At 49.0% G+C, this 22,937-nt stretch overlaps 1 protein-coding gene across 2 annotated transcripts; it reads left to right on the forward strand.

Moving 5' to 3' along the window:
* The first annotated feature begins 898 nt into the window (after positions 1–898).
* Positions 899–21,808, forward strand: GCH1 (GTP cyclohydrolase 1). 2 transcript variants are annotated; one of them, XM_054634404.2, is made up of 6 exons: positions 899–1,401; positions 12,402–12,445; positions 14,657–14,712; positions 17,688–17,719; positions 18,612–18,696; positions 19,518–21,808. In XM_054634404.2, exons 1-6 carry the CDS (start codon positions 1,098–1,100, stop codon positions 19,642–19,644), a joined length of 648 nt encoding a protein of 215 aa, XP_054490379.1. In that variant the 5' UTR covers positions 899–1,097; the 3' UTR covers positions 19,645–21,808. The 2 variants fall into 2 exon arrangements, with proteins under 2 accessions (XP_054490379.1, XP_054490378.1); XM_054634403.2 differs by having other exon boundaries at positions 903–1,401; positions 12,402–12,511.
* The last annotated feature ends 1,129 nt before the right edge of the window (positions 21,809–22,937 follow it).

The following is a 22,937-nucleotide window of genomic DNA, read 5'->3' on the forward strand; positions in this document are numbered from 1 at the left end:
AGCCCAGGGACCCCCTGCACCCCCAGCCAGGCTCCCAGCACGGGGGGATCCCCTTGGATCCCTTGGGATTCCCCCAGCCTGGGGTACCCCCTCCACCCCCGGCGCTCACCCCAGCCCGGGGGTCCCCTTGGATCTTCAATCTCCCCACCCAGTTCTCAGCCCGGGGGTCCCTCTGGATGCTCCCATAGCCCCAGCCCAGGGCATTCCCACCCTGTCCGCACAGCTCATCCCGGAGGATCCCGTATCTTGGAGATCTCTTGGGACACTCCCACAGCCCAGAAATCCCCCCGTGCCCTCAGCCTGGGGACCCCCTCTGATCCAGGAGCCCCCCGTACCCCCAGCACACCCCTCAGCCCAGGGGTCCCCCTGTACCCTCAGCCCCGAGATCCGCCCGGATCCCCCTGCACTCCCAGCCCGGGGATCTCCTCGGATCCCCCGTAACCCCGGCCCACGCCTCAGCCCAGGGACCCCCTGCACCCCCAGACCGGCTCTCAGCTCGGGGGGATCCCCTCTGATCCAGGAGCACCCCCGTACCCCCAGCACACCCCTCAGCCCAGGGATCCCTCCGGATCCCCCCGCACTCCCAGCCCAGGGATCCCCCCGTGCCCTCAGCCCCAAGATCCGCCCGGATCCCCCTGCACCCCCAGCCCGGGGATCCCCCCCGGATCCCCCGTACTCCCGGGTATCCCCGGCCCCGGGGATCCCCTCGAAACCCCGGTACCCCTGGCCCACGCCTCAGCCCAGGGACCCCTCCGCACCCCCATCCAGGCTCCCAACCCCCTGGGATCCCCTCGGATCCTCCCAGCCCCGGGGTACCCCCTCCACCCCCGGCGCTTACCCCAGCCCGGGGGTCCCCTCGGATCTCCGGTCTCCCCACCCAGTCCCCATCCCGGGGGATCCCCCTGTACCTCACCCCGGGCACCCCCTCCCCTCCGGCCAGCACGGCGGGCTCACGGCAGCGGCGGCGGCGACACCGACGGCGGCCAATGGGGGCGGCGCGGGCGCGATAAAAGCGGCGGCGGCGGGGCCGGGACGGGCAGGGACGGCCCGGGGGCTGCACGGCTCGGGCACGGCTCGGCCCCGCTGCAGCGCTGCCCATGGAGGCGGCGCGGGGCTGGAACGGGTACGCGCGGCAGGAGCCGCCGCCCTCCCCGCCCGCGGCCGCGGAGAACCCGCGCGGGGCCCCGGGCACCGGGAGCGGCAGCGGGGAAGGGTGGCGGGGAGAGCGGCCCCGCAGCGAGGAGGACAACGAGCTGAGCCTGCCCGGCCTGGCCGCCGCCTACACCTCCATCCTGCGGGCGCTCGGCGAGGACCCGCAGCGGCAGGGGCTGCTCAAGACGCCCTGGAGGGCGGCCACGGCCATGCAGTTCTTCACCAAGGGCTACCAGGAGACCATCGCGGGTAGGGAGCGCTCCCGGGGCTGCGGGGATGGAGTTTGGAATTGATGAATTGACGGATTTCGTAAAACGTCGCTGTCCTGTCACCGCGTCACCCAGCTCGTTATCACCTGTATGTCTCGCTGTGCCCTCCCTCCTCAAATATCTCGGGGTTTTTTAAATTAAACTCTGTGCAGGTAAAGTTTCCATTCTGTCGTAAGCCTCTCGTTTGGGTGAGCAGAGCAAGTGCTTTTGCTTTCTCTCTTGTGATGGAAACTTTTTCAGCCCCGGCGGAGGAACTTGTGGGTTCCCTCCTTCCTCCCTCCCCGGCCGAGCGCGGCTGGGCTCGGACAGGGTGGGAATCCAAACCAATCCAACCCAATCCAGGTTTGTCTCCATTAGCAGACAGAAGGGGTTTGAATTTTCTCAGGAAAAGTCTCGTTCTGCCGGTGCTTTAATCGAGTGAGGTTTTTCAAAGGTGGGAATGAAACTTAAGGAAGCGAGGTGAGCAGAAAGGAAGAGGAAGGGAGGGGACCCATCTCAGGGTCCCAGCAGCAAGTGCAGGTGTGGAGAGGAACCCCAGGCTCACATCCCTGCCCCAGCTGAGTGTCTCTGCTTGCTGGGTGAGGGTGTGAGGAGAGGAACTGGCTGGGATATGTTCTCATCAATAAGCTCCAGTGCAGGGTAAATACTTGAAAATTTGCTTTTTTACATCACTTTTCTCAGCGTCTTGACTAAGGACTATACCCAGTACAAACAGTAAAAAGGAGCCTGGAGAGCTTGGGAATTCCCCTTTCTGCTCCTTCTTGCAGTAAAAGGCAAGTTCCTGTCGGTTCCTTTGCATCCTGTCAGGGATGCAGAGAGAGCCAGCAAGGATCTCTGAGTGTGGCTGAGGAAGGGCTGCTCCTGCCCTGCTCTCTGGAATCAGCCCTGGGGTGCTGAGCCTGCCCCAGGCTCCATCAGGATGCTGTAGCTGAAAGCAGAGGCTGAGCTGTGCTATTGATGGCATCAGGGAGCTCCTGCTGGCACATCAGAGCCCTTTTCTGAGGGCACCGTGCTTCACCTTAAAGGCTGGGGTTTGTGTTTAGTTTCTTTTTTATTTCTTTGCTGTTGGCGCTTTCAAAATCAGATTTCTACGACTTCCAGCATTCACTTACTCATGGCCAGCTTAAACTCTTGTGCCACTGTTGTGTTCCATTTCTGCCCTGGAAGTTGTTCTGCCTTTCAGGCCAAGCCAGGTTTTTGGTTCACAGCTGGGAGCAGCTCTGGGCTGCAGGGGCCATCCTTGTTCCTCTCTTAGTCCTGTTGCACGGTGTGTTTGTGGTGAGGTTTCATCAGGTATCATCTTTTGTTTACTGGGATTCACTTTCCTCATTTTCCTGCTGTAAAGCACAGGAGGGTCTCTCAGCCATCCTGCCAGGCTCTAGCACAGGGAATATTTTCAGTGATAATTTGAGCATGAATTTCTGTGCTGAACCTGGATGAGGTTGCTGCCCTTCTTAAGTCCTCTCTTACCTTGCTGCCAGTTTTGTGTGCACACGTTGCCTGAAGTAATTTTAAAAACTTTTTTCTGCTCCGAGGTGGGTTCTCTGGGATCTCTGGGGTCTTCTATTCTCTCACATTCATTTAATTAAGCAGAGTAGTTCTGGATACTCCCCTCCTCTGATTATCATGGGAGAGAGCTGGATTATGTCCAAGGATAGAAAATGTCATTGCTCGTGCTCTGCTCCTGGACTGCTTTTTTCTTTTAAGGAAATCGTGTGAATTGTGTGACACCAACATTCCTTCCTGTGTCAGGTGGGGAATCCTTTTACTCTCCAGCTGCTCACCCCTTCTTGAAGGATGCTCAGCTTCCACTTTTCCCAGCCAAACAGGAGGAAGAGCTGCAGCTGAAGCACAAGCCCACAGCAGATAGCAGGAGTAATATGAGTAAACTCTTTTTAGAGTTTTAAATACCCGATGAACCCTGGAGTCAACAACTACAGAATATTTGGGCACAAGAGTAGCTGTGGGACTGCTGCTGTCTCTGCTGCAGCATCCTGTGCTGTTCCTTGGTTATACTAATCCAGCTCTCTGCCTGGACCAGCAAGTGAAAAAGAAAATGAACCAAAACCAGCCCAAACCCTTCCCAAAAACCTGACAAGAAGCAGCCCTGGCCTCTTGTTTTCCCAGGCTTTTTTTGCAGCTTATTCAGCTCCTCCTGTGGAGCTGTCTGGGTGGGCAGAGGTTAAAGCAGGGATTTTCAGGGTGTGTTTTGAGGAGTGTTTCCATTTTATTCCTGCAACAGGCAGAAGATGAGGGGCTCTTACAATAGCTGCAAGTTCCATCCTCCCAAGAAAGGTTCCTCAGATAAAAGCTCTGTGGTGGTGGTGGTGGTTGTACAACCACATGGCCAGAGGCAGAGTGTGTGTGTTGCAACAGGTCCCTGCTGAGCTCACAGGGAGTGGAGGTGCTGCCAGAGTGTGCAGCCAGGAGGGAGTGACACAGCTGAGCCAGGGCAGTGAATGTCAGAGCAGGGACAGCCTTTAAAATCAGCCCTGTGACCTCGTCTGCTGCAGCATCTGCCCTGGGGAGGGGGGAAGCAATTAATGTCTGATGGAGTTTTCATTTTCCATAAAGGAGCATAAAGGAAGATGTGATAGATACACACCCAAATTAGAGAATTATGTTAGAGAAGCCCTCTAAGATCGAGTCCAACCATTTCCCCAGCACTGCCAAGGCCACCACTGACCCCTGTCCCTGAGTGCCACATCCACGTGGCTTTTACATCCCTCCAGGGACTCCACCCTTGCCCTGAGCAGCTGTGCCAATATCACACTTTCAGTGAAGAAATTTTCCCCAATATTCAATCTAAACCTCCCCTGGCACAACTTGTGGCCATTTCCCCTTGTCCTGTCCCTGTTCCCTGGGAGCAGAGCCTGACCTGGCTGTCCCCTCCTGTCAGGAGCTGTGCAGAGCCACAAGGGCCCCCTGAGCCTCCTTTGCTCCAGGCTGAGCCCCTGCCCAGCTCCCTCAGCCTCTCCTGGGGCTCCAGCCCCTTCCCCAGCTCTGTTCTCTGCTGAGAGTGTAAAGTTGCTGTGCCCTGCTGCCAGGTCTGTGTTTGGTGTGCTTGACTTTCACCTCCCTCTCTGCTATTGCAGGGGGTTGGACTGGGTGGCCTTTGGGGATCCCTTCCAGCCCAAACCATTCCATGAGCTTTTTGGTTTCTGTGTGTCTGAAAACATAATAATACCTTGGAGCATGGTTCAATGTGCTGTCATTTGATCTCCTGTGCTGGGTGTTGTCACTTTGCTTCCATGACACCTGCTTGTATTTGTACGTTTGTATTTCCCAGAGCTTAACTTTGTAGTATGGTAGGGAAGATAACACCTGAATTCTGTCTCTCCATTCAGATTTGTGAGCAGCAGAGAAGCTGATTCTGCTTTCCAGCTTCTACTCTGTGTATTCCCTGCCTTGTTTTCAGCAGTGCAGAGTGACTGTTCCTGCCTTACCCTCCATTCATCTCCGCTATCTGTGTTCTGCAGCTGCTCAGGGTTGTGTGTCAGAGCCATTAGTAGAGTTTACTTGTTAAATATCTGTATCTGGCTCTTTCTGTTAATTCCAGATTGTCATTTATTAATCCTGGCTTTACCAAAGGCCTCAACCTCTTTCATTGGCAGGATGTATTCAAACGTGCTGTTCCCACTTCTGTAGTACCAGTCATCACACTTGGCAAGAATGCCTCTAGTGATTTCAAACAAAATCCACCTGGGGACCAGATTAAAAATCCTGACAGCTCAGTGCAGACACTTGAGCACTGGTGTAGACTGGCAGCTGTTGCAACAGAAACCTCTCAATGTGTTGGTAAGGAAGGCAGAGCAGGAAAGTCACCAAAAAAGTAACTCCCAATTTCATACAGTGTTTCTGTGCCAGCATCCAAAAACATCTGTTTTTTTTCCAGGGTCAGATCTATCAGCTTCCTATTTCTGGGTGTAAATTGTATTTCAGAGTAGCCCCCTTGGCTGGTGAGGGCTAACAGCAGGGCTGTGAGAGCCAGGTGCCTTCAGCTTTGTGAGAGCTGGTTCAGGCAGCTGCCTGCCACACAAAGGTCAAACCTTGTCCCTCCTTTTACCAAAGTCTTCATGGCATGCTCAGAGGTGCTGTCTGAGGGTCTCACAATAAATACTGCAAAGCACAAGTGTGTGCAAAGGCAGTAAATGAGTGTAAAATGAGAATGAGAATAAATGGAAATACAAGGCTGCAGACAGCACAAACTCAACTGAAGCTGAAGCTTTCAGACCCAAGCAACTGGTAAGTTACAGAAACAGTGTCAGTGATCCTGCCTTTGAAAGGTGAGTCACAAATGAGTTGGTTTGGATTGTGTAACCCTGCAGGAAGCGTTAGGCCCAGGGCTGGGCCAGCTGCCTGCATCTGCAGGAGGAAGTTAAGTTAAGTTGTTCTCATCAGCCACAAAAACTCAAAGCAAAACTTGGTCACCAATCTGGGCTTGGTGATGGTGGGAGCTGCTGCCAGGGGGGTGTCCCAGCCTTTATTCATGTGAGCAGCTCTCAGGCATGTTGGCAGGTTCACCCATCCTTTCTGTGTGTTTAACAGGGAAGTGAAATTCAGAAATACTGGGAGGGGATGACTTTGCTTCCTGGACCTCTGTGGTTTGAAAGGCTGTGTGTTAGCTGCCTGCAAACCAAGTGACTCTGCTGGGCAGCTTTTATTTCAGAGCAATAAACTAGTTGGGCCATTTCCTCACTGAGCAGTTTATATGCTTTTCCTACACTGTGGGGTGAAAAAATTCAGCCTTAATAATCTTTTCTACTAGTCAGTGTGGATTTGGTTTTTTTATAGAGGACAGCAACGGTGTAAGCTCCTAAATTTTTCCAGCCTGCTTGGTTTGCTGTGCTGAGGTGCTAAGCATTGCTGTGTCAAAACACACAGTGCCTTGAGCAAACAAGGCTGTTTGATCAGCAGCACTGCCCTTTGCTGGGGAGCTGCTGTGTTTTCCTGGAATCGAGGTGCTGCTGGCTCATCCATGAGGACACGGATGCAGCCCTGGGATCTGGCAACAGCTGAAACATCAGCACTGCTCTGCTCCAGCCAGGGCTTGCTTCTGGTAAACCAGGGGGTGGGAAATTCAGGGTTGTTCAGAGAGAGGATTTTTGGGGTTTCTTCAAACTCTGCCCCCACAGAAGGGAAACCTAGCATGCTGGAACACACATTAAATGCAGTGAAACTTCTGGGAGCTGGGACTTTCCTGGATCATCTCCCCTTCCTGTTAATGCTCAAGTAACACTAAGCTTGGTTGGGTTTTGTCAGGAATTTATTAAATATTGTGACCTCTTGGATCTGAGCTGTTGCCGGCTTCTGATCTTTCATGTTGCTCTTCTAAAGTGTTTTGTCTTTGATTTTTCCTTTGTTTCAGTTTCAGAAAGAAGTGTGGATGAGCACCTTCTGTCACATGGGACATTGAAATGGTTATTGAAAAATCCTGATACATTTTAATGAGCATCTCCATAATGCTGCTTTCCCTCTTATTAATAAACCTCCTGGCAGAGGGCAACTTCTCAAACCTAATCTTGGCTTCATCTGTCTGCAGTAGCTGGTCTGTTATGAATAGACTCCAGTCTCACTACAACATGGAGGGTATCTCACAGGAAAATAAACAAATCTGTACAAATCACAGCCAGAATTGGCTGAACAGCAATAATGCTGCTCCTTTATCTTTGCTTCCATGAAATGTCCCTTGAATCACACGTCTGCTTCACCTCCCTTCTGGTCACTGAAGGATTGAGCTTTGCTTCTGAAGCAAATGTTCCTGTCTGAAGCTGAGAGTCTGTTTCCAGACTTTTGGTGATGAAATCTGAAATAGTAGCCAGAAACTTGTAAATTCTTTTGTGTCTAAGGTTTCTCCTGGCTCCTGCTAGGAAGGTGTGTTGTCACAAGTGTTCATTTCTCAGCATCTTTTGAGCCCTATTGCCTATTTAAACAGTCATGTGGCATCCCAGGCTGTGCCTCTTTCTAGAGCTCTTCAAGACTTCTTGAAGCAAATAACATACCCAGAGCCTCCTTTTCTTAGCAACCTGAAGTCATTCACTTTCTGCAGCAGTACAAGCCCTTCACATTAATGTTTTTATAGCCTGGGTCTCTTAATGCATAATAAATTCCTGGTGCCTTTTTTATACTCAAAGGCTGCAATAATTTTCTTGTTGCTTGTCTGGAGTCTTGTCCCTAACTACAGTTACCTGTAATGTCATCACATGAATAATGAAAAACAAAGTCAGGTTTAACTTTACATTTTACTGCTTTACCCAGCAGTAGCTGGGAAGTTTTTCCAGCAGTTCCCTTCCAGATTTCATCCTGACCCTGCAGGCTGCTGGTTTCCCTGCCACACATGCAGCTGCTAACTGGTGTCTCCTGCTGACAGTCACATCTGTCCTCAGCTGGGCAGGAACTCTGAGAAAGACAGCCAGAAATATCTGCCAGCATTCCCCAGCTGCTTCTGCCTTAAAGACCCGTGAGCCTGGGCTGGCTCCTGGCACTGCTGTTCTGGGGCACCCTCCAAACCATGACCTGCTCCTGGCTCATGTGAGCTCCCTGCCACTGCTTTGGGTGTAACTCTGTGTTCTGGAGGTGTCTGAGCTCAGACACTGCTTTAGTTGTCACAGGCATCTTTTATGGAAAATCCTTTCCTTAGGATTTTTCCTCCTGAGAAGCTGAGAGGCCTCAGGAACAAAATGTAACCAATGGTTATCTGCTGCTGTGGAATGCAACAGGTGCATCTGGGATTGGCCCATGTTGGTTGTTTCTAATTAATGGCCAATCACAGTCCAGCTGGCTCAGACTCTCTGAGACACAAGCCTTTGTTATTCATTCTTTCTTTTTCTATTCTTAGCTGGCCTTCTGATGAAATCCTTTCTTCTATTCTTTTAGTATAGTTTCAATATAATATATATCATGAAATAATAAACAAAGCCTTCTGAAACATGGAGTCAGATCCTCGTCTCTTCCCTCATCCTTGGACCCCTCTGAACACAGTCACATTAGTTTGTTTGAGGGGTGTGAATTGTCCCATGGGATGTGATCCTGCCTTGGCCTGAGCCCATTCCTGCCCTGCCTGTGGCATTGCCACTGTGGAGAGCAAGGGACAGTGGGGGCAGCCAGGACCTGTGAAATGGGGGCCAGGGGAACCTTGTGCCTCCTGTCCCTGCCAGGATGGATGAGCTCCAGCAGCAGAGTCAGGGAGCTCCTGAGGCTGCCTTGATCCTGCTGGCACTGAGCAGCCTGCACTTAAATCGGAGCTGTGAGGCAACTTAACACCACAGGGAAGTGCTTAAACCCCTGGTGAGAGCAGCCTGCATCACTTCATCCCAGCACAGTGAGAAAAGCAGCTCTGGAGTGCTGTGAGGCTGCTGCAGCGCTGCCATCCTTCCCCCCCTTCACCTCCCGAGCCCATTCTGGGTGGGCTCTGCCTTCTCTGCTTGCCAGAGGTGCTTTTGCTTTCCCGTGTCACATTAAAGCCATGCAAATAGTTTCTATAGCAACAGGTATCTTTGCTGAGCTCTGACGCAGAATCCTGAAAGGTCTTTCTCATTCTGTCTTCATCCAGTTCTGATTTTTCATTTTATCAACTCTTTTTTGAAGATAAAGGGCAAATTAATTCTGCTCTGTTTCAGGAGTTAACTTGCAGCACAGGTGACTGCTTAGTTTCAACAGCCCACTGAAGTTTTTGCACCAGGAACTGAACTTTTGGCTGAAGGAAAATTCAGCTGCAATAATTTAGAGAGCACCCTGACTGTACAAACCATGAAGTCAAACTAGTGAAGCAGGCAGCATGGTCTGGTAGGTAGAGTGAAAGAAAAGGGAAAAGGGGCAAAAATTTGTCCCCAGCTTTGCTTCTGGCCTGGTTAGTCTGAGGTTATTTCCCCTTCTGTCCTTTCAGCTCTGTTAAATTTTCCAGAACATGTGCTGCAGCACACAGGCTGAGCTTTTATGAACCCTGTTTGATGCTATTGCAAATGGAAAAAAATAGAAAAAAAATTCAAAAACCTCTAAAAAACTTTAAAAAAAAAAAACCCAGACAAATGTAGATGGTGTTGCCTCCCTGCACAAGGTGTTTGAGCCTGTGCCAGAGAAGTGTCTCCTGTGTGATCACTGCAAACAACTGCTGCAGTGGGACACAGGGAGAAGCAGCTGTGAAAAGATGCTCTGCTCACTCTGCTTTTGTCAACTCAGGGCTTGGGCTCCAAAGGGGGAGCTCTAGGGATGGGCAGGCTTCAAGCTGTGCTGACTTTCAGGAAGAGAGCCTTGTGAAGTAGAGACTGGGGCAGAGCAGGGGTGGATGGTGGTCAGACCGTGGTCATTTATGCAGGTGGTGGCCTTGAGCCTCACACTTGGTTTTACCTTTGTGTCCTTGCATCACCTGGCACTTGTGGAGGAGTTTTTGGAGGGCCTAACACTGAGCTGGTTTCTTCCTTTGTGGGCCCTTCTTCTCAGGGAGTAGCTGGTGCTGACAAAATCAGCACATCTCACTGCAGGCACAGCTGCAGGTGTTGTCTGTGACCTCGCTGCTACTTGCTGCTGATATTAAATAAATAAATAGAAGAAAATAAATAAATAAATAAATAAATGGCATGACCACTATAAACAAGAAGCTTTAAGGTCCTCACAGCCCTGTGGCTGCAATTCTTGATGTGCAGATCTGTTTTCTTACCTCTAAAACTCCCCTGGTTGTGCTGGGGCAGTGCCCGCACTGCTGAGGCTGGGCTGTGGCATTGGAGGGGATGTGCAAGAAGGGTGGGTGCCCTTTGTGCTCCTGTTTGATTGCTCTGGCCCTGAGAAGGATGCAGGGTGCCTTTTGTTCCTGGAGTTGCCTGTGTGGTACTTCTGAGGTCACTAAAACTTCTCTTTGGCTGAGCTGTCCATGATACAACACAGCTGTGAGAGAAAGTTTGTGAGGGTCTACTAATATATATTTTATATGTTAATTATTGTAAATCCATCCATATACACATGGGTATGAGGCTTCATGAGTGAAGTTCATTCTGTTGTAGCTCTGCTCTGTGTCACACACCAGGACTCTTAATGAGAATTGGGCCATTTCTGGCTGTTCTGAACAATCTGCTTTGCTGGTGCACTGACGTAAATCCATATCTGACATCAGGCTCTGATATGCTCCTGGTGAGGCTGGTGTGACCTGAGCTGGGGGTCTAATAACAGCAGCAGTCACTCTGGAGATGCTTCGTGGATCTGTTTGGATTTTGTTTTAATAACTCTGGCCACGGCAGCAGGTTTTGTGCAACCACTGTTTGCCTTTCTGCTGTGGAAATGGCACGGCTGCAGAGTGCTGCAGGAGGGAGCTCAGGACCCAGACTGCTGCTCTGCCTCCCCTTCCCTCTCCTGTGAGCCTGTTCAGATCCTGTTTTGGGTTCTCCCTTTGCCTGGCTGAATTCATAGTTACACAAGTGCCTGATGCTGCCCGTGCAATCAAAACCCTCTCCAGCAGTGCTTGGTTTAAACCAGACCCAGAAATTCAAAGATCACAATCATGTACCTTCACAGAGCTGTTCCCTGGCCTTTTTCATGCCCCTATTCCTGCCCTCTGACCTGATCCAAACCCTTCTGGGATTCATCCTGGCTGCCTTGGAGCTTGCCAGCCCTTCTCAGGAAGGATCCTGTGTCGCAGGCGGAGCACCTGGCGCGCAGTTTCCAGGGTTACCTGTGCAGGGCTGATAGCAGGCAGGAAATTAAAATGCTCCATGATGATGATCCCTTATCGACAGCAGATGGTGGCCATTAGCTGGATGTGTGTGTCAGGGAAAGGCACCAAGGCAAGCAGAGCAGACATCACTGCTGGATTTGTGTCACCACCACCGTTGGGTTTGTGTCACCATCACTAGGTTTGTGTCACCATCACTAGGTTTGTGTCACCACTCCTGCTGGATTTGTGTCACCACCCCTGCAGGTGCTCCCTGGTGCATGCAGGGCAGTCCCTGAGTGCCCTGGTCTGGCTGTGGTGTGTGGGACTCTGCTTTCCTGGAAGTAGCTCCAAGGAGCCAGTGTGGCTTCCAGCTGAACTTGTTTGCAGAGTTCCTCGTCCTTATTATCAGCCCTCCTGTACAGCTGGTTCTCTCCTGCAAGTTTCTCCTTCATACACAATTTTTCTCTCTTGTTCTTCAAAAGACCTGGTTTCTTGACTTGGGACTATTCTACTTTTAAGAGCTCTGAGCATGGTCCAGGTGCCTGCAATCTCTGTGGAGACTGATGGGCCAGGATTGTTTGGGGATTTGTCAAGGGACTGATGAAAGTGGGAAATCAACTGAGGATCCATTCTGCTGAGCTCTGAGATTAGCCAGGTGTCATTAATGTGTTCCTTTTCTTACTGAGCTGTCTCTTCTCCCTTCTGTCTCTGTGGGAGTTTCTGCACCTCACTCTTCTGCCAACTCTGAGCTGCAGAATTAGGCTGGAGTGTGGATGTGCCTGCCCGTTTCACATCAGGACAGCAAATCTCTCCCCAGATGTGTCTCTGACTTCTGTGTGTACCTGAACAGCTGCTGCCTGGTGTGCTGCAGGATGAAATTTGCATGCAAAGCCTTCTTGGAGACAATAATGATGCTGTTAAAGTGTTTGCAGGAGCCACTGTGGTGGTTTCTTAGGTTTTCCCTGACCTCGGGCTGGCTTTGCTTGGTGGAAGCACGGATGGAAGCCCACAGTGTCAGCTGTTAATTGCTCTTAAGATGTCAGTAATTCTGCAGAGACCAGACCTGTTCTAACCCATGCTCAAGCTATTAATTAAATAGAACACTCCAGGCTGACTTCTGGTGCAGCACGTAGGCAAGGTGACACTGGGGCAAACGTGGGATTGTACCCAAACCAAAACGTGCTTGTGATGCTACTCCTCACTTCCCTCCCACACCTTAACCCTAAAATCTATAACCCTGAGAGAGTTCTGCCTTTGCTACAAGCTTTCTCAGGCCCTGGCTGGAAGAGCCTGCCATGATTTTTGAGTTTATTTTTAATGCAAATGTTTGATTTCAGATGTCCTGAACGACGCCATCTTCGACGAAGACCATGATGAGATGGTAATTGTGAAGGACATAGACATGTTCTCATTGTGTGAGCATCACCTCGTTCCATTTGTTGGAAAGGTAACTCTCCCTCACAGAACAAATGTGGGAATGCACAATAAAAGACCTTAAGTACATGTAAAAGACCTTGCAGCTGTAGCTACAAAGCTTTTTAAGGCTGTAAGTACTTGCTGCTTACGGCTACAGTTCTAGAAGTTTAATCTTCAGAATACAAATAAGGAAGGCCTCCTTAATGTGAGGTTTTATTTGAATTTAAGCTCCTGAAATATAATGCTCAACCTTTCCTAGTCTAAGTAATCTAATGGTTTCTGACATTTCATATCAAAGCTCTTCTCCATGAAGCAGCAGCAAGCCTTGAGGGCAGACATCTCGATATTAAACCAGCTCACCCTGCACACTGGCTCTGTCATGGATTTAGCTCCTGGCTCAGAGCTATCCAGAGCACATCCATCTCTCTGAAACCCTCTGTGAGTGGAACAAACTCATTAGCAGCCCTGCCTTAATTATGTGAGCCAGGTCAGGGAGAGGGTGGCCAAAACTGTGCTTGATTGGGGACTCCTGTGAAAGGGGCTGGTGCTTCAGAGGGTGCTGGAATTGTATTCCCAACAACTTTAGAAAATAAAATGTCTCCAGTTAACCACTGTAGAGGTGATGAAGAGTTCTGAGTGGGAGCTGCACATCTCAGCCTCTTCAGTCCCCCATCAGCACAGAAGGATGGAGCTCAGCCTGAGCCATCTGTTACCATGAAGTGCTCACAGGTCCAGGAGCAGCACGTGCTTGTGTTGTCTATAAAATTCAATCAGTGCCACATATGTTCCAAGCAAATTGTCTCCCCATAATAAAATACATGAACCGAAACCAGCTGTTTATTTAGTTGAATCAATTCAGGTTTGTCTGCTTTCTTTTCTTGCTGTTGGTGTTTTATACTGGAGAACAGGATAACCTCTTTTTCTGTGCAAGCTTTCTGTTGTGCCTGTTACTCTTGGTTGTGTGCACTGTGTATATTCTCCCCATTATTCCTGTGGCAATGTGTGCATTTTTTTTACATCCAGCTGTTTAGCCTGTGTGGTTTGGAGAAATCTCCTCACAAACACCAACTGATCCCACAAAATGACTTGGTATGGCTCTGAATATTCAGAGTAACCATTGCCCTGCTGGGTGCCCCAAACAGGCTGCAAACCCTGACCTGTAGGTCTTGCACTTGCAGTTCTACCTCACAGGAAATTAAGAAATCTGCAAAAATATGGAGAACAGGATTCAAAGCTTATTTCTAAGTGGTGTCTCTCACTTTGTCTGAAATGTTTCATGTCTTTTCAGGTGTCAGTGGGTTGATTGCCTAACAGGAGGGGTAGGAATGAGCAAGTTAGCCAGGTAATCAGGTGCACTGTGGTACCTCCACTGCAGGTACAGCAGCACAGGATTCTGAGATGGGGCCTCCAGGCAAAGCCAGAATCCCCCACTGACACTCCCCTGCTCTAGCTTGGCTCATTTTCCAAGTCTCTGGTACAGTGGCACAAGGCCTGGTTTATAATCTGTTATAACTGTAAACCCACTGGAATTCAGTGGATTTCTAAAAACAAGGAGCTAAATGTCCTTCCCTCCATATCTGAGCACTTTTCTGCAAAACTTCTTCCAGTTAATTCAAGTACATGTTCAGCAAATCCATATTTGAGCAGGATGGAAGCTGAGTTAACCACCAGTGATCTCTGATACTAAAACAAGAAAAACAATCAAATCAGGAAGTGCAGCCTGATTTTTGGTGTCAAAGTACTTCTTGCCACCAGAACTTCCACTGGAAGTAAAGCACAGTCCCTCTTCCTTCCTCTCCCTAAATCCATTTAAGGTCTTGGAAGAAAAGCATGTTTATTTTAGACAAATAGTGCTGTGCTGAGTACTAGAGACTGCCTTTGTACCCAAATGCAGCAGTGTTCTGTAGCATTCCTGAGACTTGGAACTTCAGCCTTGACTCTTGAAGAGCTGTGACTTCTCTCCCCCTCAGAAAAACTCCCCTGTTCTTCACCAGGACCTCATGAGATGTTCCCAGCCTCAGCTCCACAGTTCCCCAGGCTTGCATGGTGCCATGTTCCTCCCACATGCTGAGAGTTAATTCTGGGGCAAATGCACATCCCATTGTCTGTGCATGAGTTTCACCTGCCCTTGGGAGGGTGCTTTTGCTGCTGTTAATGGTTCTTCTCCCCTGTCCAGGTACACATTGGTTATCTCCCCAACAAACAAGTGCTTGGCCTCAGCAAGCTCGCTAGGTAAGTGTTCTAATGAAAATGATGCTAATTTGGAAAAAGTGTTCCAGGCTTGTGCTAGCTGTGCTAATCTTTTTAATCTCCTCTCCCTCTAAAGCTCAGCCCACTTTGTGTCCTGGATTTGGATTGAGATCAATCCTCAGCATTGTTTTATTTGTGTGGAGAGGACAGATGAGTCTTGGAGCTGTGTATTAATTCTCACCAGCGGCTGCAGCAGAGCCCTGATGCTTTTGTAGGTTCCCCCAGAGCCCTGGGGTCTGCAGGGAGCTCTGAGGCAAAGAACAAGAGAATTTGGTTATGTTCTAAGGCAGGCCACAAAAATCAGTGAGAATTTCCAGCTCTCTTTACCACTTGGGTGTAAATTGACTAATAAGCACAAAAATCTGTAAATGAACACATTTTATGGATATAAATTCAATCTAAAGCTTTCATCTCTTGGCTGACTCTTCAGAAAAATTTGACATTTCTTTCTTTCACTGAAAACTTGCTAAGAGTGCTGTGGGGTAGATTTTATAGATAAAGTTCAGCCTAAGAAACAAAGCAATTGTGATATACTTGAGAAATCCATTTATTATGTAAAATAGCTTTTTTCCCTCAGCAAGTGCCCTTGGATCAGTTGTTGCACTGATTCTTGTTATTAAGTGACACTTTCTCATGCTGGTGAGGAAGAGGATGGTAGATCCCTTCAATAAGCAGATTATTTGGGATCAGAGTGGAAGGGCCATTTTTGGAGAAACAAATCTAAAGATTTGGCTGCAGCTCAGAAAGACCACATAGATTTTGCTTTCCCTGGTGGGTCTGTTAATCCTGCTGTGGTTGCAGTAACACTAATGAGAAATTAGCCCTGCAAATCTGCCTGCCTGCTGGGTTTTCTTAGCAGGTAAGAAATGTGTAGGATATGACAGCAAAATGTCCTAAAGTGAGCCAGATCTGCTCTGGGCTCTGCTTGCACAGCAGGGAGTTGGGTTTGGAAGGGGAAGGATCCTTGCAGGTCACATCTCACATCTCTGCAGTGTAAATTCACATTGCAGGGAGGCACCTCCCTGCCCCCAGCAGTGCTTTCAGGAGTGGGCTTTGCTCTGGTTCAAGGGCTGGACAGGTGTTTTACAATGTGTGGATTTTCTCCTGCATGTTTTGTTTTTTTGTGGCTGTAGGAGCTGCTGGAATTGCAGGCTGGGGCTCTGAGCTGTCAGACCCGCAGCTGCTGGGCAAAGTCCTCATCTCCTGTTGGCTCACCATGCTTGGGATGTGTGTGGCATCCCATGGCTGGTGTTGGGTTTTGGGTGGGTCTTTAGGTGCTGCAGGGCTGGGGGGTTTGTTTGGTGGTGTTGGATTTCTGAAGAGAATCCATTCCTCCTGAAGAGACTGTCCTGAGCACGGGGTTTCATTTCTGCAGGGCTCCCTCCAATGCAGGGTCAAGGATCACATTTGAAATGTGCATCCACTGGTTTCTGCTTGCTCTGGTCTCTGTTTCTCTCTTGACTGCAGCTGGAAAAAGGAGCTCAAAATGCTTTTCATGGAATTTTTTTTTTTTTTTAATGCAAGTGGGACCATGGTGCTGGAAAGATACAAATTTCCTCCTGTTTATCCTGAGAATGGAAACCTACAGCAATATGTGCAAGGCTTCCTGCACTGTGCTCAAAGCTCAAATCTTGCCTCTTTCTAAAGTGAGGGTGAAACTCCCATATACTGCAATAATGAAAAGATTAGATTCTTATATAACAAAATGTTCTCCCTTTTGAGTGCTCACCATGAAGAGGTTTGGGGGCCAAATTGTGCCTGTCTTTGGTGCCCTGTATAATGCAGCCAGTGTTCAAGCAAAGATTTGAGAGGCTGCTGGTGCTCTAGGCCTAATCTTTCTTAATAGGATTAGTTTTATGTGGTGAGTTTCTGTAGTTGGGGATGACCTGTATTCAGTAAACAAACATCTTTCCCTGGGTTTTAAGCTCAGGCATGAAAATGCTCTTTCAAATAACTGTTTTTACATAAACACCTTGTTAGGGCTTCTTCTGTGCAATATGTGTTTCCTATCCATATGGTTATTCTAAATATTGTGTTGCTTTGTTTGATGCTGTAACACAACCATTTCATTGCTGGAGGGGAGTTTGTGCATTTAATTCTCTCTCAAAACCAGCAGGAGAGTCTCTCATTGTCAGGGATGATTCTTGTAAGTGATGCTTGAGGCTGCCAGCCAGTGTCTGGCTTGTGTCTGGTGTGACCAGACAGGTATCAAAGCTTGCTACAGCAACTCCTTTTTGTGGCCACTTGAAGTGTAATTAAGCATTTGAGGTTGGCATGAACAACCCCTGCAGTTACAGAGCAATTATATGGATTTTTTAAAATGTGTGGATTCTAGAGCTCTCATTGAGTGTCACTTCCACTGCCACCGATGGCTTAAATTTGGAATTGTATTGGAGGGGACCATTAAGGTGATCCCTGCACTGAAATGTGAAGGATGGGGTGATATATGAGTGGGTGGAGAGATTCTGTTTTAAATAAGACTAACTCTGTCTCATTGTTCTCAGCTAAATTTGTGGTCAAATGCAAGAATCCAAAACATTTCTTGCTCAATTCCAGCATTCTGGGCATCCATTATCTGAACTGACCTTAAGGCAGCATTTGCTCTAGTCTGAAGCACGGGGAAATGGTCAGGAATTAGGGTGCAGGGAGACTTTGGATGTGAATTCCCTCACAGCTGTGTGATGCAGGTGGGTGGGGGATACAAGGAATTCCAAACCAGCAGAAGGAGACCAGAGGAGTGACTGGTTTGCCCTAAAATAGTCCCTGGAGCTGCAGGTGGGGGGAACCTGTCACTCCACACAGTGATGTGCCAAGGGCAGTCTGAGATGTTCCTCACAGCCAAGGACTTACACAGGCCAGCACAGGGGAATCTTTTGACAGCACCAAATTAATTGTGAAGGTCAGTCAGTGGCCAGCTGGAAATAACTGTAATATTGTCTTTTTCCTTTCTCCTTTAGGATCGTGGAAATATACAGTAGAAGATTACAAGGTAAACACAAAATCTGGTGTTTGTTTGGTGCTCTCCTCTCCTAGTCAGTGCAGGGAGCTGGTAACTGTAGATGTGGAGTTTAAGAGGGGAGAAAAACTCTTCTGGAAGAGGTTATGTTATTGTTCTTAGCCCCTGCATTCCCAGTGAAGGTAACTTCTGCCTAGGGAGCTAAATGGAGGCTGGAACTGATTCCAGGGATGAATTTGCTCCAGGTAGAGCTGCCAGGAATAGCTAAACCAGTTGGATGCTGCTGGAGATGAGCTCTCCTGCAGAGATTTGGAGAGATGCCTTCAGGAATCCTTGTCTGAGGCAATGGAGCAAGAGCTGCCTCCTGCTCCTGAGAAGGAGAGGAAGCTGCAGGGTCCAAACCTTGAGTTGGGCTGATCCTGCTGCCTTTGTCCTCTGGTTAAATTTGGCCTGGTCTTGGCAAGAGAAGTCTCAGTGACCACCAGGCTGGTGAATAGAGGGTGCTAGAGCTGCAGGAAGTAAAGCTTTGCAGGACAAAGCTCATTTTTGATCTCAGTTTCCTTTCCCTAAGAAGAGAAATTGGGCGTGTGGAATAAATGGTGCAGCAGGAACGTTGGGAACAAACACATTAAAAACCGAAACAGAGCAGAGAGGCAAGAAAATCCTCTTGCAAAATAGGAAATGGAGGAGCTGGTAGAACAAATTGTGGTTGGAGAGATGGAATGCAAAATGACAAACAAGAAAATAAGAGGTCTGTTCCAGGATACAAATGGAAAAGAGAATGGATGGGGCTTGGAGCAACCCGGTCTGGTGGAAGGTGTCCTTGCCCATGCTGGGGGGTTTGGAATGAGATGAGCCTTAAGGTCCCCTCCAACCCAAACCATTCTGGGATTCAGGGAGCCTGATTTCCCTGTTGTTCCCTCAGTGCAGGAACGCCTTACCAAACAAATCGCAATCGCCATCACAGAGGCCTTACAGCCCGCCGGGGTCGGCGTCGTCGTGGAAGCCACGTGAGTGACCCCAGAGCTCCAGGGGGGGACCCCAGAGCTCCAGGGTGGGATCCAGGGTGGGATCCAGGAGGTCCAGGGATAGGATCCCAGATCTGTGTGATCCCAGGAGTTCCAGGGGTGGGATCCTGGCTCTGTGTGATCCCATGTGTTCTATGGGTAGGATCCCAGGAGTTCCATGGGTGGGATCCCAGCTCTGTGTGATCCCAGGTGTCCCATGAGTGGGATCCCAGGTGTTCCATGGGTGGGATCATGGCTTTGTGGGATCCCTGTGCTGCAGGGCTGGTGCATGGTATCTCTGTGCTATGCTTGGTTATCAGGCAGAGGGGTTAGTAATAATAATAATAATAATAATAATAATAATAATAATAATAATAATAATAATAACAACATATTACTAGTAGTAATAAAAAAACCAATGATCCTGATGCGCTGGAGCCCACATTTAAAGTGGGCACTGCCTGATCCTCTGTGGAGGTGGAGCTGGCAGGGAGGAGCTGTCCCCGCTGCACCAGGTCCATTCCCTGTGCTCCTCCTGCCTCCTGGAGCAGTGCAGAGCCTGGGACCAGCAGCAGGCATGTCCTGTGATCAGAGTGCACCTTGGGAAGGTGGGATTTTCCTGGGATCAGAGGAGAGGAGGCAGAGCTCAGTGGCTGAGGATGTGACCCTTCCACAGCTGAGGTGCCGCAGATGCCAATTCTGCTTGTGGAGGTTTTGTGACCTTCCCAGAACTGAATGTCACCGTGTAAGAGCCATCTCCCCCCGTGGGATTCCCTTCCCCAGGAGTGTTCCTGGTGCCCTGACTCCTCTCTGCTCTCTCCTAGGCACATGTGCATGGTGATGCGTGGGGTGCAGAAAATGAACAGTAAAACTGTGACCAGCACCATGCTGGGCGTGTTCCGGGAGGACCCAAAGACCCGGGAGGAATTCCTGACCCTCATCAGGAGCTGAAACTGTGTCACCCTCTGGATGCACCCTGGATTGTCCTGTCCTGTGTCACTGTCTGTCCTTGTTCCCACGTCCCAGCTCTAAACTAAATCGTTGTGAATTGTTGTCATTGTCCTTGTGCAGTGAAAGGCTCCTGGTGGCACCTGGGGAAGGTGGGATGAGGGAGGCTCCTCCTGCATTTCCACTGATGCTGATGCCACAGAGTTACAAGCCACAAATAGGAGTTTGGAAATGTTTTTCCATCCATAATGCAGAATATCCAGCAGTTAGGAGAGAAGTGGGGTTCAGGAGTGAAGTGAATATGTTGTGTTTATTAGAATAAATGTGGAGCAGCACAGGAAACACCTGAAAGGATGTGGATCTTTGTAGGGTTGGGATTGTCCTGAATTATTGGACCATGTTTTATTGCAAGTCCTGCAGTGGCTGTTTCAGTACCTGGATATGTGTGTTATACCTCTGAATTGTTACCTCTGGTGTGTTTTATATTCTTGCTAGTATTAATCTTCCTTTTCTGTGTATTTTGTTTCGTTTGTTTGAGAAATGTGTAAACTCCATTTTTCCTATCCTCTTAACAGGCAGGGAATTAACTTCTGAACTATTTGGGGCACAGCCCTGTCTCAGTACAAAGGGGTTTATGCACCTTTTTCTCTGTGCCTCAGAAGGTCTGACCACTTGAACTGTCAGTTTCTTACTGTTTTTAAGGAAACTTTAACAGAGGAGAGGAAAAAAAAACCCTGCAGAGTCTGTCTGCAGAGTACTGAGGTATCCAAAGAGGTTTTTAATATTTATATCTTGAGCTTTCCATCTTGGATTTTCACGGGTTAGACTGAGAAGCTAAAATTAGTCTGACAATGTGAAAATTATGATTTGCAAGCATTCCAAGGTTTCCATTTCCAATGCTGGACCAAAGGTGAGCATGAAATCCTGAGCACAGCACATGGTACCTCCCCTCCCTGCCCACAGGTTGGGTTACTTCAGGGCAGAGCAACCTGGGATGACAACAGCTCTCATTTCATAAGAGCAGCTGACAAAAGCATTTCCAGGACCACCAGGGTGAATCAAACCACATTTCCCCCCCCTTGCTGTGTATGTGGCAACCTCTGTAAGTGGCAGAATTGGTACAAAAAGTTTCAGTCCAGCTGGACTTGGCTGAACTTCTGCTTTGTTACCATTTTAATGGGTGTTTTGTAACTCTTAATTGGGAAAAGATGAGGAGCGAATGAAAACCACCCTCCTCACACTGAGCTTGCAAAACAGATGTCAGCCAGGGGGGTGGATGCCCACAGCTTCCCAGGGCTCTCTCTGCTTTGCTGGACATCAATCCAAGATGTCCCTGAAGCTCAGGGGCAGCTCCTGCTCTGCCCAGCTCCATCTCACCAAAATTCCTCCCTCCTGCTCCAGTTCCAAACAAAAGTAAAAATCATGTCTGGTCAGATTGGGCCTAAAGAGCTTTTTCAAGGAGAACAAGCTCATGTGTTTAATTTCACTAATTTCACTTTGAGGACCTTCACAGCATCATAGGGAGAATCTTTGAGAGCATCCTCTGCCCTGGGTTTGTAGGATCAGTGCTGTGACAGTGTTTGTCTCTGGTGTGAACAAGCTGTGCTGCACATTGCTAAGCCACACCAACTCCATGGCATTTGTTTTCCTGAAATTGCCAGTTCTCAGTTCAGTATGTTACAAATATCCAGCTGAAAAGCCTTAAATCTTTCTTGCCTGAGCTGGGCAGTGAACCTCTCCTTCTAGCTCGACTGGAAGGAGATTTTGGGGACCAAAGGGGCACACACCAATACACTTATTTCTCTTTCCTTGCTTCAGTTTGGGAATTAAGTCTCTGTAAAACACTCTCTTGGTCCTGAGGCACCAAAAAAGTTGTGTTTTAACCACTTATCTCTATTCAGGATAAAGTTCACGTTGCACCACCACTGTTCTTTATTTCCATGTGACCTGTAGTCCTTAAAACACGACTCTCTCTACTCGTGGCCTTGGATTTCGTTCCCATTTTTTGCTGTTGTCAATCTCAGTGAGTTTTTTGGGATGTCAGCATTGTTCAAACACAGGAGCTTTAACTACACCCCGTGTGTAAATATGTAAAGGATGTACAGCCCCTGTTGTACTGCTCACCAGTGCATTGTCTCTGAAACATTAAAGCAAAATGTTATCCTTTGGAGTGGGAGCATCCTTGGGGACCTGGAGGTGATGGTCCTGCACAGGGGAAGGGACAGAGCTCCCTCCCCTCATGTGGAGATGGTTTTCACTCATGGATGAGGTGCTGGGTTGCTCCTCTGGGTGCTGGGTGCTGTTATCCACTGGGGAGTCCCCAGCTGGTGACTGGGAAGCAAAAAAACCTCCAGGATTTGTTGTCACCTTCTTCTTACTGCTGCTTGGAGCCAGGGGAATCCAGAGCAGATACACTGGAGCAGGGGTGGTGAGGGGCAGTGGCTGCTCCTGCCATTGAGCTTGAGGGGTTTCACAGTCTCCTTGCACCCTTTGTACCCTTCTTCAGCTGTCCTGGACCTCACACTGGCCTGAGGAAATCCCTGGTACCTGACCTGAACAAATAAATCCCATCAGCATCTGTGACAAGGGACAGATGTTGGGTTGGGTTGTGTTGCCCATGGGTTGGGCTGGGTTGGGTTGGGTTGGGTTGGGTTGCCCATGGGTGCAGGGTGGGCAGATTGGCTTAAAGCCATTCCTCCTGTCCTCCAGCCTCCCAGGAAGCAGATACTGCTGGGATTCAGGGCAAAATAAAAAATAAAATAAAATAAAATAAAATGCATGGTTCCCAGACTTGTGAGGAGCAGGGCAGCCCCAGTGCAAGGGAAGGGGTCCCAGGGTCTGTGTCCACTCTGGGGACCAGCAAAGGAGAAGGGAGGATGAATGCAGCCTCCTCCAGCCCTTTCTGTCCTTTTGATCCAAATTGGTCTGAAGTGTGTGGAAATAAAGCTCCTGGGAAGCCCCAGGGGCACTGGCAAGGCCCATCCTTGTGGTGAGGCTGAGTTCTGCCTTTCCCACAGCTGTGCATGGAAGCTGCTGCTTGTGGTGGGAAATGCTCTGTTTGGGAAAACTGGCACTTCTGCAAGGAATTAGCTGTTTTGATGGGGTTTTTTAAGGTGTGGGATTGGGAAGGAGCTTCACTGGTTTTGCCATCATGGGAAAGTCTGTTTTCATTAGGGTGAAAAAATATTTTACTTCCGATACTTTGCTTTATAGCTTAAAAAAAACCCCAAAAACAAAACCACCAAAAAACACCCCCAAAACCTGAAACAAAAAGCTAAACCAGAAGGACCAAAAGC

Source organism: Agelaius phoeniceus, chromosome 6 (genome assembly GCF_051311805.1).
Source record: "Agelaius phoeniceus isolate bAgePho1 chromosome 6, bAgePho1.hap1, whole genome shotgun sequence".
Lineage (NCBI taxonomy): Eukaryota > Metazoa > Chordata > Aves > Passeriformes > Icteridae > Agelaius > Agelaius phoeniceus.